The 15,785-nt window shown below is 43.6% G+C and overlaps 1 protein-coding gene across 1 annotated transcript in view; it reads right to left on the bottom strand.

The window, feature by feature from the left end:
* The window catches only part of CHST10 (carbohydrate sulfotransferase 10), a 22,296-nt gene extending 6,511 nt beyond the window's left edge, over window positions 1–15,785 (bottom strand). Inside the window, exons 1-4 of the mRNA XM_040425051.1 lie at window positions 15,671–15,785; window positions 6,952–7,087; window positions 4,370–4,461; window positions 386–617 (exon numbers count right to left, since the gene is read on the bottom strand). Of these exons, the coding sequence (XP_040280985.1) occupies window positions 386–617; window positions 4,370–4,461; window positions 6,952–7,051 (424 nt within the window). The 5' untranslated portion in view covers window positions 7,052–7,087; window positions 15,671–15,785. The remainder of the gene's footprint in view (window positions 1–385; window positions 618–4,369; window positions 4,462–6,951; window positions 7,088–15,670) is intronic.

Below are 15,785 nucleotides of genomic sequence, written 5' to 3'. Positions count from 1 at the left end.
ACGTGGCGAGTGCATTTTGATAAAAACGTATACAAATGCCTCGTGTACAATATATGAATTAGGCTACATGCACACGACCGTATGTATTTTGCAGTCCGCAAAATGTGGATCTTCAAAAAATACGGATGACATCCATGTTGCATCCATTTTTTTGTGGATGTATTGTAACAATGCCTATCCTTGTTTGCAAAATGGACAAGAATAGGACATGCTCTATGCTCTTTGCGGGGCTACAAAACAGACACACGGGTCCTCATCCAATCTGCAAAAAAAATAAAAATGGAACAAAATACGTTTGTGTTCATATAGCCTTATGCTAAGGAGCAATGTGAATTATACCCCGAGGCAGTAAATCGAGGTTTTCTTTTCATAGTAACTGAATTACCGTTTAAAACAATGAGAACTTTTTTCCATTGGGTATTTCCTACTTTAGGGGTCTGACAAAACAAGATCTTGTGCTTGTCAGAGACAAAGATTCGATCCAACACAAACTTGGAAATGCCGGAATGTGAGAGGTTTGAGAGTGATCCATTCCTGCACACACTTCTGAGCTCTTCCAGTCGCTCTTTGTGGATGAAATCGATGTGGGTCATATTTTTCAACGTGTCCACTGTTGGCTGAAATGAAATTATACATCTCAAAAAAGTTAAACGTTTTAAACCTACTCTCAACTAAGGCTACTTTCACACTGGCGTTTCTGGGTCCGCTTGTGAGATCCGTTTCAGGGCTCTCACAAGCGGCCCAAAACGGATCAGTACAGCCCCAATGCATTCTGAATGGATAAGGATCCGTTCAGAATACATCAATTTGGCTGTGTTTGGTCTCCGTTGCTTTTTTTAGACGGTCACTAAAACGCAGTTTGCAGCGTTTTGGTGACCGCCTGACGATGCGGAGCCAAACAGATCTGTCCTGACTTACAATGTAAGTCAATGGGGACGGATCCGTTTTCAATGACACAATATGGTGCAAATGAAAACAGATCCGTCCCCCATTGACTTTTAATGTAAGTCAAGACAGATCCATTTGACTTAGACTTTTTTTTTTATGAATAATGCAAACGGATCTGTTATGAACGGATACAAGCGTTTGCATTATCTGTGCGGATCCGTCTGTGCAGATACAAGACAGATCCGCACCGAATGCAGGTGTGAAAGTAACCCAAGATAAATTAGCATTTGCTGCATCTTTCCCTGCAGGAAGCCTATACCCAGGGCTCTGACTTTAACTGAAAATGCTAGAAATAGCTGATGAAAATAACATTGTGGGTATCACATGAACGAAAAGGAGAGATTGGCAAAGGTGATTATTAAGAGGAAGAAGGGGACGGGTTAAGTAATACAGGTTATAACTTCAGGAGGGGTTCTGATAACTTTTTCTTGAGGTAGGGCCACATGACATGGTTTCTTTTTTTACGCTGTAGAGCATGAGGGATAAACATGGAATAATTCACTAAACATATTTAGCGATTTCTTTCAAAAGAGATACAAAAACACAGAAGGGCCCATTCTTCTCATGTTGGTAAATGTTTACGGGCTTGTCTGAGCTGCAGAGGCGAACCATCTGCCAGGAGACAAGAGAAGATTAAAGTCTGATCTTATTGAGGGGAAAGAGCCACAGACACAACATATTGTTGAGCCTCTGAATATTTGCTGCAGCGCTGACCTCTTATTGCATCCACATGTTCTCAACACTGACTGTTCAAACAGTACCGGCCATATGTACTTCAGCACTGGATTGTCGGCCACAGACAGCTGGGTCGTCGCCATATAAAACATTCCACAGACAATCAGAACAGTTAAAAGTGACATGAACAGAAACCATCATGGATTGCATAGGTTTTTTCCCATCCTATTCTATCGTTTTCCCACATATAAGTATCTCAAGAGCTGCCAAAGTGAACATGCGGTGCTTAAACAAACCTAGAAATAAATGATAAAAGCAAGGGGTTATAAGAAATATAGTGGCTCCCACTGTTTATCAGTGTGCAAAATTGCTGCATCATCCTGGCAGAGTGACAGAGGGGGTTATTCTCCTGTTGGTTGTAGAGGGATGGGACTTTGCGGTTTTTGACCAACTGTCGATGAGGAGGCTTCTGCCCCAGTCACTTGTCCTACAGCTTGTGACAGGACGGGGGAGGGGAGTTGACCCCCGAGAACAAAGAGAGAAATTGTTATATATTGCTAAGTTTTAAACATAATATGGGACAAAAATAGGACCAAGGTAAAGAAAGAGGTTCTGTGCACTTCAGGGAGCTGAACTCGCCTGTCTCCAGCAGTCACTTGGAGACAGTTAAACAAAGCAGCAGTGAACATGCCAGACACGTGCCCTGCTGACCTAGCGAGGCAACTGTTGTAGCAGACACAGTATATATGTGGGTTCTGCTCTCCTGAATTTAGATGTCCATATGGCATAGTCCTAGGTAATAAACAGTTTCTCATTCAGATAAAGGTCACCTTGCCGTGGTGGATGGGCACAGATATTTTTGATCAAAATATATTTGCCAAGCACCTCATGTGCACTTGTACAGCATTAATAGATAGATGCCGCTGCATTCAAACAGGTAACATAAGGCCCCATTCTTGTAATCGGCAGGAGTCCCAGCATTCGGACCATCACTGATCAGACTTTTATTCCCTATCTTGAGGATAGGGGATACGTGTTTTATGCTGGACAACCACTTAATGGTTCCTTTCTGCAGAGACCTGTGATAATCCAGAAAATCTGATAGTCTAGTACTCATTTCAAACACAGAACTAAGGTATACTGCAAAGGTTCATAAGCCCAGAAGCAGAAGAGTGAGCAAGATAACCAATTGGGAAATTCTAATTCAAAAATGGTCCATATGTTGTGTAGTCCTTTCATTCTGTGCTTCTCTCTAAAGGTTATCCACTGATACACACTCTCCTATGCCTGGATGATTAAAGCTACTTGCCATGTACTGCACATCCGATAATGTCCTAGTCCGTGGAGTGAGGAGTAAATTCTCACTCATCAGCATGAATGTAGTAATTGGCTTTCATGCTCAGGCTCAGTTCACAATACATCTGAGCCCTACATTTAGTCTAAACTGTAGATGAGCTCCGGATGGATTCTAAGGAGTAATCTTTAGCCCTCTGTGGGTATACATTTTATTTTTATATCGAATAGCAGAGTAGGCTCTATACTATATGGAGGCATCCTGAAAAAAATGTTTTAGTTTTTCTGTATGGGAGTCTATAGGTGACATACACCACTGTATGCATATACAATGGCATACCTTGGAGCCTTTCTGTAGAAGGTATATGCTGGGAAACCTTTCTGAAAACGAAAAAACATGACATAGACAAAGCTTTCAGTCTAATATTCACTGGAAAGCTAACTCACTTCTGTCTGCCTTTCTCTCGACTAGAAAGAACAAAAACAGCCCAAAGTCACAGAAATAAAATGCAAAAAAATTTACCACCAAATGTTCTGCGTATCGCTTATAAAATGGGAAACTGCTGACAAGAACAGAAGCTTTAATCAACCAAGTTCACGTAAATGACTTGTGGCAGCTACTGTACATGCAAAGCCAAAGCTAATGTACTTACTGGAGGCAGCATTTGAAGCAATTATATACAAATAGAAAAAGGTCCAGATTATCACCGCTGCTTTTCTTAGCAGAGGTTGGAGAAAAGAACAAAAAGCAGTGTCCTGAGCCAGTGTGAACTGAGCCCACGCGGTTCATTTATTCCTTTTACTGTGGACAGCCAGCACATATTGTAGATCCTAACCAGCAGCTATATTGTCTCCACTGGGGAAACCATGCATGGTGATCTCTTTCTAGTCAATATCCCCCAACTCGCTACCAATTTACCATAAAAATGTCATTGGAAAATGAAAAAAAAAAAAAAAAAAAAAAAAAAAAAAACACAACACCTTTCTATACAAGTGAATTCCATTCTAGCTTAAAAATTTTTTATTGCCTTTTCCTTGTTCCAGCAATTCATCTAAGAGACCTTGCAAATCAGAAAATAACTGATTAAGGGCTCATTCACACGACCGTATCCGTTTTTGCAGTCCGCAAAACACGGATACCGGCTGTGTGCCTTCCGAATTTGCAGAACGGAACAGCCTTCTCCATGATAGAACATGTCTTATTCGTACGGACAATAATAACACCTGTTCTGTCTTTTTAGTGCGGCCACACGGTGCACTGTCCGCATCTTTTGCAATGAATGGGTCAGCAAAATTTCGGAACGGATGCAGACAGATAAATACGGTTGTGTGAATGGGCCCAATAAAAGAGGCAATAACATATCATGAAGCACATGGGAATGGGGCAGGGATTGCTCGCATAAAACAGTTTTTCACAATTACTGGAGTAGAAGAGTTTTTAAATTGCACATACCTGACTATCAATCTGGAACTTTCTTGCTTCAGTCACAGTCATTTTCTCCAGTTCAGGTAAAACGGTCAATGAGCCCGGTCTCATTCTATACTCTTGTTTTACAAGGGAAAAAAGTGCAAAGATTACCAAACGAACCAATGGCATTTTTTCTAAGATCACTCACTTCAAGGGGTTGTCCCGCAAAAAAATAAATAAATATTCTACATTTTTCAAACCAGCACCTGTATGTGAATTGTTTTGCAATTGCAGGTAATTAAAAATTGTGTATAGCCACAAAGTTATTCAATAAAATCTATCTGTACAGCGCAACCTGCTGCTTCTTTTTTTTCCCTTATTTGCTCTGCCCACCTCAGAACCATCGCTGATGTGGACACACATGACCAGTTCTTTCCTTACTGCCACCTGCTTCATGTTCTTTTAGAAGCTATGATAGTTTGGGCTCGTTCACACGAGTGTGTGCGCCCCATGTCTCAATGAACAGGTACCGGCCGAATGCACGCCCTATGTGGATGCACCCATTCACTTGAGAGGGTCCGCAATGCGCAAGGTATGTTTCACTGCAAAAAAAAATAAAAATGGAACTACAAAGCGCTTCCGCAGGCTTCTGATACGTGCCATTTGAGTCAAAGGGTCCGCATCCGGAATACGGCTTGCACACGGCTGGTGCCCATATATTGCGGACCTGCTGATAGGATAATCACACCCCTGAGCTGCTAGCTTAAGAAAATCTAGCAGATCAATTGGAAAAATTAATGTGGAGATTTCTGGATACATGCGAGGTACAGGGCAGGTTATCGCTTTGTTGGACAGAGACGGTCATGTACAGTCGTGGCCAAAAGTTTTGAGAATAACATAAATATTGGAAATTGGAAAAGTTGCTGCTTAAGTTTTTATAATAGCAATTTGCATATACTCCAGAATGTTATGAAGAGTGATCAGATGAATTGCATAGTCCTTTTTTGCCATGAAATTTAACTTAATCCCCAAAAAAAATTTCCACTGCATTTCATTGCTGTCATTAAAGGACCTGCTGAGATCATTTCAGTAATCGTCTTGTTAACTCAGGTGAGAATGTTGACGAGCACAAGGCTGGAGATCATTATGTCAGGCTGATTGGGTTAAAATGGCAGACTTGACATGTTAAAAGGAGGGTGATGCTTGAAATCATTGTTCTTCCATTGTTAACCATGGTGACCGGCAAAGAAACGCGTGCAGCCATCATTGCGTTGCATAAAAATGGCTTCACAGGCAAGGATATTGTGGCTACTAAGATTGCACCTCAATCAACAATTTATAGGGTCATCAAGAACTTCAAGGAAAGAGGTTCAATTCTTGTTAAGAAGGCTTCAGGGCGTCCAAGAAAGTCCAACAAGCGCCAGGATCGTCTCCTAAAGAGGATTCAGCTGCGGGATCGGAGTGCCACCAGTGCAGAGCTTGCTCAGGAATGGCAGCAGGCAGGTGTGAGTGCATCTGCACGCACAGTGAGGCGAAGACTTTTGGAAGATGGCCTGGTGTCAAGAAGGCCAGCAAAGAAGCCACTTCTCTCCAAAAAAAACATCAGGGACAGATTGATCTTCTGCAGAAAGTATGGTGAATGGACTGCTGAGGACTGGGGCAATGAAGCCTCTTTCCGATTGTTTGGGGCATCTGGAAAAAGGCTTGTCCGGAGAAGAAAAGGTGAGCGCTACCATCAGTCCTGTGTCATGCCAACAGTAAAGCATCCTGAGACCATTCATGTGTGGGGTTGCTTCTCATCCAAGGGAGTGGGCTCACTCACAATTTTGCCCAAAAACACAGCCATGAATAAAGAATGGTACCAAAACACCCTCCAACAATCCAACAGTTTGGTGAAGAACAATGCATTTTCCAGCACGATGGAGCACCATAAGGCAAAAGTGATAACTAAGTGGCTCGGGGACCAAAATGTTGACATTTTGGGTCCATGGCCTGAAAACTCCCCAGATCTTAATCCCATTGAGAACTTGTGGTCAATCCTCAAGAGGCGGGTGGACAAAAACCCACTAATTCTGACAAACTCCAAGAAGTGATTATGAAAGAATGGGTTGCTATCAGTCAGGAATTGGCCCAGAAGTTGATTGAGAGCATGCCCAGTCGAATTGCAGAGGTCCTGAAAAAGAAGGGCCAACACTGCAAATACTGACTCTTTGCATAAATGACATGTAATTGTCGATAAAAGCCTTTGAAATGTATGAAGTGCGTGTAATTATATTTCACTACATCACAGAAACAACTGAAACAAAGATCTAAAAGCAGTTTAGCAGCAAACTTTGTGAAAACTAATATTTGTGTCATTCGCAAAACTTTTGGTCACGACTGTACTATGCAATGCCTGATTTTCACATTTTTACATAAATCAAGGGAAACCCACCTAAGTAAGGAAAAAAACACTTCCAGAAATGCCATCACCGAAGTAAACTAGACTGCAAAGTGCAGATACATAGTTTAACCCCTTCCCATAACATGATAGATCTTCTCAAGCTGAAATAGGAAGCACAGCGTCTACTAAAAAAGTTTAAAATATATATATATATATATACTAAGTAATAAAACAGTCTACTTACTCTCAGGGCTTCTCATTGAGAGGGTGATAAACTTGCTTGCAACCATAAGCATAAACAGGACCCAGAAGCATGCAAGAAGCAGCAGCCAACGATGGTGCATGATGTCAAGTGACAGCCATAAATCCACTATAGTGTCCTACAAAACATAGATATGTCGGGCAATATGAATTATGAACAAGCTCATTTACAAAACAGATAGGAATAGCCATGTACAAGAAGTGGGATATTTGTACTCATTATTGGTATCTGATTCTTATCTGCTAATTGTGCAATTTAAAAAAATTATGTTACACAAAATACAGTGGCATGCAAAAAGTGTGGCCACCCCTGGCCAAAATTACTTACTGTGAACAGTTAAGCAAGTAGAAGATAAAATTATCTCTATAAGGCATAAAGTTAAAAAGGACACATACCTTTTGTATTTTAAGCAAAACAATTATTTTTTTTACTTTTCATCTTTTACATTTTCAAAATAAAATAAAAAAAAGGAACAGGGCCTGACTTTGGGTACCCGGCATGATTAGTACCTACCCTGTTTCCCCGAAAATAAGACAGTGTCTTATATTAATTTGTGCTCCCAAAAATGCGCTAGGTCTTATTTTCAGGGGATGTCTTATTTTCCATGACACAGGGGGATCAGAGGGGGGAATTAAAATGGCACAAGAGAATCAGAGGGGAGGGGGATTACTATTTTACGATATTTCTGATCCTCCTGTGTCATTTTGATTCCCACCTCTGATCCCCCTGTGTCATTTTAAGTGATCCCACGCCCCTGTGCCAGTGGACAGTGGATTATTTAGTCTCTCTCCCCCCTCCCACCTTCACCAGACATCCCCCACTACTTTATCAAACATTTCCCCCCCACCACCTCAGTCACCCCTGTGTGTCTGTGCCAGCCAGATTCCACACAATGTGCCCAGCTCCTGCCCCGTGCGACTCACTGTCTAATCGCGAGTCAGCCAGACTCCGTCAGGGCAGAGCGAGCAGCAGGCGGCAGCTTCTCCTGGCGGCAGCGCAGGCTCTCTGATTTAAAGAGACCTCGCACCGCCTGAACAGCTCTGAATGTGCTGCGGCCAATCAGTGAGCTGCGCGGCGGCAGCCGCCGCTACAGTCCAGAGGATTCAGACGCCCTACGGTAGCATCAGGGGCCTTATATTCTGGCGGGGCCTTATTATCGGGGAGGCCCTATTTTCGGGAGGATGCCTTATATTACAGGGATAGGCAAAACTAGAGGTAGGTCTTATTTTCGGGGGATGTCTTATTTTCGGGGAAAGACGGTAGTAGCATCCCCTTTGGCAAGTATCACAGCTTGTAAATGCTTTTTGTAGACAGCAAAGAGTCTTTCAATTCTTGTTTGAGGGATTTTCATCCATTCCTCCTTGCAAAAGTCTTCCAGTTCTGTGAGATTCCTGGGCTGTCTTGCATGCACTTTTCTTTTAAGTTTTCTCAACAGTTTTTCCATTATGTTAAAGTCAGGGGACTTGTGAGGGCAATAGTAAAACCTTCAGCCTGCTCCTTTCGAGGATTCTGAGGTGTGTTTAGGATCATTGTCCATTTGTAGAAGTCATCCTCTTTTCAACTTCAGCTTTTTTACAGTTGGTGTTTGTTTGGTTCCAGAATTTGCTGGGATTTCATCGAATCCATTCTTCCCTCTACCAGTCAAATGTTTCCCATGCCATTGGCTGCAACACAACCCCAATGCATGACTGATCCACCCCAATGCTTAAGGGTTGGAGAGGTGTTCTTTCCATGAAATTCTGTGCCCTTTTTTTCTCCAAGCATGCCTTTGCTCATTGGGCCCAGGGATCCATTTTAACTTCATTGGTCCACAGGACTTTTTTCCAAAATGCATCAGGCTTGTCTAGATGTTCTTTTGCAAACCTCCAACACTGAATTTTTGGGTAAAGGCGAAGGAGAAGTTTTTTTCTGATGACTCTTACATGAAAGCCATATTTGTGCAGCTGTCGCTAAATAGTAGAACAATGTACCACAACACCAACAGTGTGCTAAATCTTCCTGAAGGTCTTTTGCATTCCTTTCCTTGCCTTTCTAGCAATCATATGAGCAGCTGTCTCAGAAATTTTTCACACCTTCTCTTGGCCTCCACTGTTCCTGTTAACTGCCATTTCTTAATTAAATTTCGAACTAAGGAAATGGCAACTTGAAAAGACTTTCCTATCTTCTTCTAGCCTTCTCCTGCTTTGTGGACCTCATTCTCAGAGTGTTGGGCAGCTGCTTAAAAGAACCAATGGCTGCTGTTTTTTGAAACAAGGTTAGAGAAGTTTGGGTATTTATAAAGCTTTGAAATTTGCATCACATGGCCTTTCCTATTGATGATTGTGAACAAGCCTTAAAGAGGACCTTTCACCAGAGGAAAGCCTCTAAACTAACTATACAGAGGTGTAGAGCGGCGCCCAGGGATCCCCCTGCACTTACTGTTATCCCCGGGCGCCGCTCCGTTCGCCGGTACAGCCTCCGGTATGTAAGTAGTTAGGCTCCACCCATTTGATCCTGCCGGCGTCTTCTTCTCCTATGCTGAGCGCTGCCATTGGCCAGCGCTACAGCATAGGAGAAGACGACGCCGGCAGGATCAAATGGGTGGAGCCTAACTACTTACATACCGGAGGCTGTACCGGGCGAACGGAGCGGCGCCCGGGGATAACAGTAAGTGCAGGGGGATCCCTGGGCGCCGCTCTACACCTCTGTATAGTTAGTTTAGAGGCTTTCCTCTGGTGAAAGGTCCTCTTTAACCTTAAAAGGCTATTTAAAGGGAACCTGTCATCAACTTTATGCTGACCTCACTGAGGGCAGCATAAAATAGTGACAGAAATGCTGATTCCAGCGGTGTGTCACTCATGAGCTGAAGGTAAGTGGTTGCTGAGAACCTGCTTTATAATCATTGCAGCACAGGCCTTGAAAAAGAGTCAAATCTACCTGAGAAGAGTCATGGTTATTCATAATCTCCTGCTCTCCTCGCCCATCTGCTGCTGATTGGCAGTTCTCTCCTAGACAGAAGGGAGAAAACTAGGTAGAAGACTATCAATCATCAGCAGGTGGGCATGGAGAGCAGGAATTCATGAATAACCATGACTCTTCTCAGGTGGCCGGGACTCTTTTTCAGGCCCAGTCTGCAATGATTGTGATGTTGGTTCTCGGCAACCACTTACTTTTTACTTATAAATGACATACTTCTGAAATCAACTCACCTGTCTCTACTTTATTCATAGAGTCGTTAGTATGGGCAGCATAAAGTTGATGACAGGTTTTCTTTAAGGTCTGAGACCTCGGGCAAAGTTATCTGAGTGGTCAATTATCCTTGGGTTCCTATACTTTTGCAAGGTGCTCCTTTCCTTTTTTCACTCTAAAATTGTCCAAAAACATAATAATACACTGATATTGCTTAAAATTTCAAAAAAAGTGTGTGTTTCATCTTTAACATTATGCCTTTTGGAGATTATTTCATTTTCAACTTGCTTAACTGTTCACAGTAACAGTAATTTTGACCAGGGGTGCCCAAACTTTTGCATTCCACTGTAGTGAGTCCTAAGGGCTCATGCACATGACTGTGTGGTGGTCTGGTCCGCAATGCACCCATTCACTCCGGTGCATGCACTACTTTTTTAGCGGTGCGGAGGCATGGACAGAAAACCCACGGAAGCACTCCATAGTGCTTCCATGGGCTTCCAATCCGTGCCTCTGTTCCGCACTGCACCGCATCTCCCGGGCATCCGTGATGTGGGGTGCACACAGCCGATGCCCGTGTATTGCGGACAAGCTGTATGCGGGTCGCAATACGGCCACAGCCGGGCAACAGCCGTGTGCATGATCCCTAAGGCTGAGCTTCCACATAGCAGCCAAAACTCTGTCCACAATCGGTGGCCAATAGCTGCACAGTTTTAAAGGTAATACCTCAGTTAACACAAAAATTCATGCAGCCAGTGCCCACCATGGGCAGGGTTTCATCCGTTTCATGGACGCTATGTGGAAACCCAGCTTAACAGAGCATGTGAATGTAATCTCTGTGTAATAAAAAGACATTCCGTACACCTGATCAGTATAAATTTCACGTTAGATTTGAAAATGGAAAAGAAGAAGCTAGGTTCAACAAATGCCTAAACATTGACAAGAGAACTAAGTGCATTAAAAAAAGGTCATCAACCTACAGAATCTGCAAACGCTTCACGCCCATGATCCGTTTCTCGCCAGCATCCCTTAGGCTACTTTCACACTAGCGTTCGGGTGTCCGCTCGTGCGCACCGTTTGAAGGGGCTCACGAGCGGCCCCGAACGCATCCGTACGGTTTCTTTCCTGTGTTAATACTATAATACTTTCATTTCCCTTCTCAGTAATTACTCATTTATTTCTTTTGGTGCCAATAAAGTTACAGTTGTTTGTGTGTATTCTGTATAGAAACAGACTTTGTACATAGCTATCAACCTATGGAATTTCCATCTAAGTATTTGCTGTTCGCGTCTACAATTTACTGCACATTGACCCATAGAATTTAATGGTGCTATCCATGCCTCAGCTATTCCACATGATCAAAGGTCCGTGCTGAGAAACTCAGGGATGCACTGCTTTGGTCTCAAGGAACAAGGAGGCCACTGGAGATCATGGTCCTCTTGGTTGTCAGGTGCGTCCTACACAAACATAAGGATCTACAGCAGTATTAAAAATCGCCCTTCTGTTGCACCTGCAACACACACTAGTTTTAACAGATATCTGAATCAGGCCTTAGAGTGGCTTCACATATTTTTGGAAAAAAAATATGCTTCTCTGTGGCATTTTTCAAGCGCCCAAAAGTGAAGATTCTGCTCTTGTACCAACACAGGTAGAAAGTATCCTCTTCTCTCTCTGACATCCTTGGAGGGGATGTTCAATAGTTAAAGTGTGGCGTCCTTTTTGTGTACCAAACATTGCCTCCAAAGGTGTACATAGCCTTTAAACCAGTCCCCACCTCTGTCCCTGCATCATCTTTGATTGAGAAGGGAGCTGGTTTAGCTAATGAGCCGAGCCAGAGAGCCAAACCCCTCCAAGCGCATCGCTGACCCAGAGAGTGTGGGGGGCAGGCTCCCTGTTGTGTCACAACAAACAGGGAACAAAAACTAGGACATCCATAAGTATGTCAGTCATCGGCAGACAACCCTTTCATCCTCTTCGGATTTGCACCTTGGTAATTCTATTTCCTAATTAAAACAGTTGTTCGGGATACTGTAGGTACTAAACATTGGTGGCCCTACTAATCACTAGAATAGGAGCTTCCCCCCCCCCCCCCCAGTTAGCCTCTCTGCATGACCGCAGTGAGGAGGAGTGTGAATGGAGCGATGCTCACTGCTGGGGTTGGGCGATTTACTAGTTCTCACAATATACCGCTGTATTAAGAAACAGCTTCTAAAACAGTATTATGCCGCGCTCTTACATAGACTTGGTTTTCAGTGTCAGGAGGCTGCACCCTCGCTATATCTGTCCCTTCACAGCTTTCTCGACAACCACAGAATACTGGGGGGCAGGGCAGAGCAGAGGCAATCGCAGGCTCCAACAAGCATGAGCCTTCCTAGCATCACCCGCTCGTCCCCAACACCCCCGTCGCCGGATATTTTGATCCGCGCAACAGGGAGATGCAGCGCCAGCCGTGCGTGCATCATAACCAACGCGGGTGCTGGGGAACAAGGTAATTACAACCTGTGTGAAGGGAAGGGCCCGGGCACTAAAGGGGGCATTATAGGGTTTGGATAACCCCTTTAATAATAATCCTCCTAAGGCTACACTCACACGAGTGGAAAAAAAAAATGGCCATGAAAAACTGACACTGTCAATTTTTCAACCATTTTTGCATTTGTTTTCCGGCCATCTTAATGGCCATTTTGCACCTGTTTTTAACGCCCGCAAAATACAAGGCACTTACTAATGTATTATTATCCATATTGCTTCCTTTGCTGGCTGGATTCATTTTTCCATCACATTATACACTGCTGGTTTCCATGGATACAACCACCCTGCAATCCATCAGCAGTGGCCGTGCTTGCACACTACAGAAAGAAGTGCACTCCCGTGGTCCCAGACACCAGAGAGGTTGGAGCTTTTTCCTATATTGTGCAAGCACGGCCACCACTGATGAATTTGCAGGGTGCTTGTAACCATGGAAACGAGCATCATATACTGCAATGGAAAAATGAATCAAGCCAGCAAAGGAGGCAATATGGAGAATAACAATACATTAGTAAGTGCCTTGTATTAACTTTGTCTATATGACAAATGGTATTTGCTGAAGTCAGACCATCCCTTTAAATCCCAGCCCCGCAGTATACATAATGTCCCTCATAGTGGCCCCCAGCATTCATAGTGGCCCCTAGAATTAATAATGTCTCCCAGAGTGGTCATCAATGTGCAGGGTTTTTTTATGCTGAAAAAAAACAACTCACCTCGTCCTCTTGCACGTGCTGATGCAGTCACTCCTCTCTTGATTCAGAAGGACATGCATGTGATGACATCACCATGTGCTCCCAGTGATCATGCTGGGAGTTAATGGTGATGTCATCAGGCTGGGAGCGCAGGTCTTTCAGCCTCTGCCCTAAAAGGCCACAGGTTTTCAGTGTTTTCCACTGTTGTGTAAATGTAGCCTTACTTGCAGCCAATGGTAGTCAGGGCGCCGGCAGAGGTTAGACAGAGGGAAGGGGTTCCCTCTATAACCCATTCGGACCCCCATGATGAAATTGGTTGTTATAGCAGTCTGAGATCCAGGCATTATACTATTAAAGTATATTAGCATTGAATACTATTGCAGTCTAAGTGAATAAAGGGTTGCATGTTCATGTTCTTTAAGGGGACTATAATTAAAGTAAAAAATAAAAAAAGTATTGAAAACTATTGGTATTGCCGTGTCTGAAAACATCCAAACTAATTAAATCTACAAATATTTATCATGCTGTAACAGAAAAAAAATAAAAGTACACCTCATCCACTTGTTCGCACTGCCCGGCTCGTCGTCTTTCTTCTTCTTTGATGACCTGGGAAGAAAAGGACCTTTGGTGACGTCACTGTGCTCATCACATGGTCCATCACCATGGTGATGGACCCTGTGATGAGCGCGGTGACATCAAAGGTCCATTTCCTCCCAGGTCCTAAAAGAAGAAGAAAGACGACGAGCCGGGCAGTGCGAACAAGTGGATGAGGAGAGTTTAATTAATTATTTTTTTAACCCCTCCATCCCTATTTTACTAAGCATTCTGTATTAAGAATGCTATTATTTTCCCTTATAACCATGTTATAAGAGAAAATAATCAAATTTACACAACACCTAATCATAAATCAATATAATCCTATTCGACCCAGCAGTGCTGGGAGGTCAGGACAGGTGCTGTGCTGCAAGTCTGTAGCAAGACACTAGCTCAGGGATGGCCAACCTGCGGCTCTCCAGCTGCTGCAAAACTACAACTTCCAGCATGCCCAGTCTGCCTACAGCAGGGCATGGTGGGAGTTGTAGTTTTACAACAGCTGGAGAGCCGCAGGTTGGCCATGCCTGCACTAGCTCGTCTGAAAGGGGCCCCAGGCTCGGTTTACATCACATTTTTGCTTCATGGTTAACATATACGTATAAGATATATGCTAAACGGATGCCATAGAGTTTGTTTTTTAACGTATACTTTTTTTTATGCTGGAAACTCTGCAGGATGGAGACGTGTAGTGTACTAGCCTTTCTTTCTCAATATAGATGTTAAACTTGGGACAAAAAGTGATGTGAACAGCCCCTAAACGTTACTTACGCCTTTGTATTATTTATTTGAATTAGGGCTCATGCACGCGAACGTATTTTCTTCCCGTGTCCGTTATTTGCGGAACCATTCATTTCAATGGTTCTGCAAAAAGCAAAAAAAAAACAAAAAACGGAAGTTACTCCGTGTGCATTCCGTATGTCCGTATTTCCGTTCCACCAAAAAATAAAACATGTCCTATTATTGTCCACATCACGGACAAGGATAAAACTGTTCTATCAGGGGCGGATGTTCCGTTCCACAAAATACGGAATGCACACGGACGTCATCCGTATTTTTTGCGGACCACAAAATACATATGGTCGTGTGCATGAGCCCTTACTGATGATTTCCTCCTTGGCCAAAAACAGTTCTGAAAATGCTAAAAGAAATATCTTTACTCTGTTGGAAACAATGTAGTGCGCCCTCTGCATCTCTATTTCCGTGATCGCGGGGGGACCCCCCAATGATCAGACATCCTGTGCAAACGGGGAAGGCGTTGTTAGTTAAATTGGCGCAGCCTTTTACTTCCTCGCGAGAATAACTTCCATATGGGTTTCGACCTCATTTGATGGCAGGAATAGCACCGCACTTCAGTGCGGCCATTACTTTTTGCGGATGCGCTGGCGCCACGACCACCTCAGCAGGATAACGAATGGCTCCAACCTGTGATTTATCAACATTTAGCCATTTTTCCATTTTTCATATACATAGTGTAGCCATATGGCTTATAAACTACGCTGCCATAACACCTCACACAGCCCACCCATAAAGGACCACGTCCAGGTGTATGTGTCCACTTCACACAGATGAAACTCATCTATAGTAAACGAAGGTGACAAGCCATGAGCTGGGGGCCAGCAGCCATTTTACTCGTTAGGAAGGTGTAACACCCGATGTAGCAGGGCTCTGCTACCAGACACTGGAGACGTGCACTACTACACCACCACAGCAGTGCCCTCGCTTACCTTCCAGCTGTGCCCACACCTAGCACCATGCTGAGACTGCAGGCTCCTTCACTGACAGAACACCCTGCCAGCGGAGGCAAGGATTCGCTGTGGTCCAGGCTGTTTGATGAGGTCA

The sequence above is a fragment of the Bufo bufo genome, chromosome 3 (assembly GCF_905171765.1).
Source record: "Bufo bufo chromosome 3, aBufBuf1.1, whole genome shotgun sequence".
Taxonomy (NCBI): domain Eukaryota; kingdom Metazoa; phylum Chordata; class Amphibia; order Anura; family Bufonidae; genus Bufo; species Bufo bufo.
The sequence above is the reverse complement of the archived record's forward strand: the minus strand, read 5'-3'. Positions and strand labels throughout refer to the sequence as shown.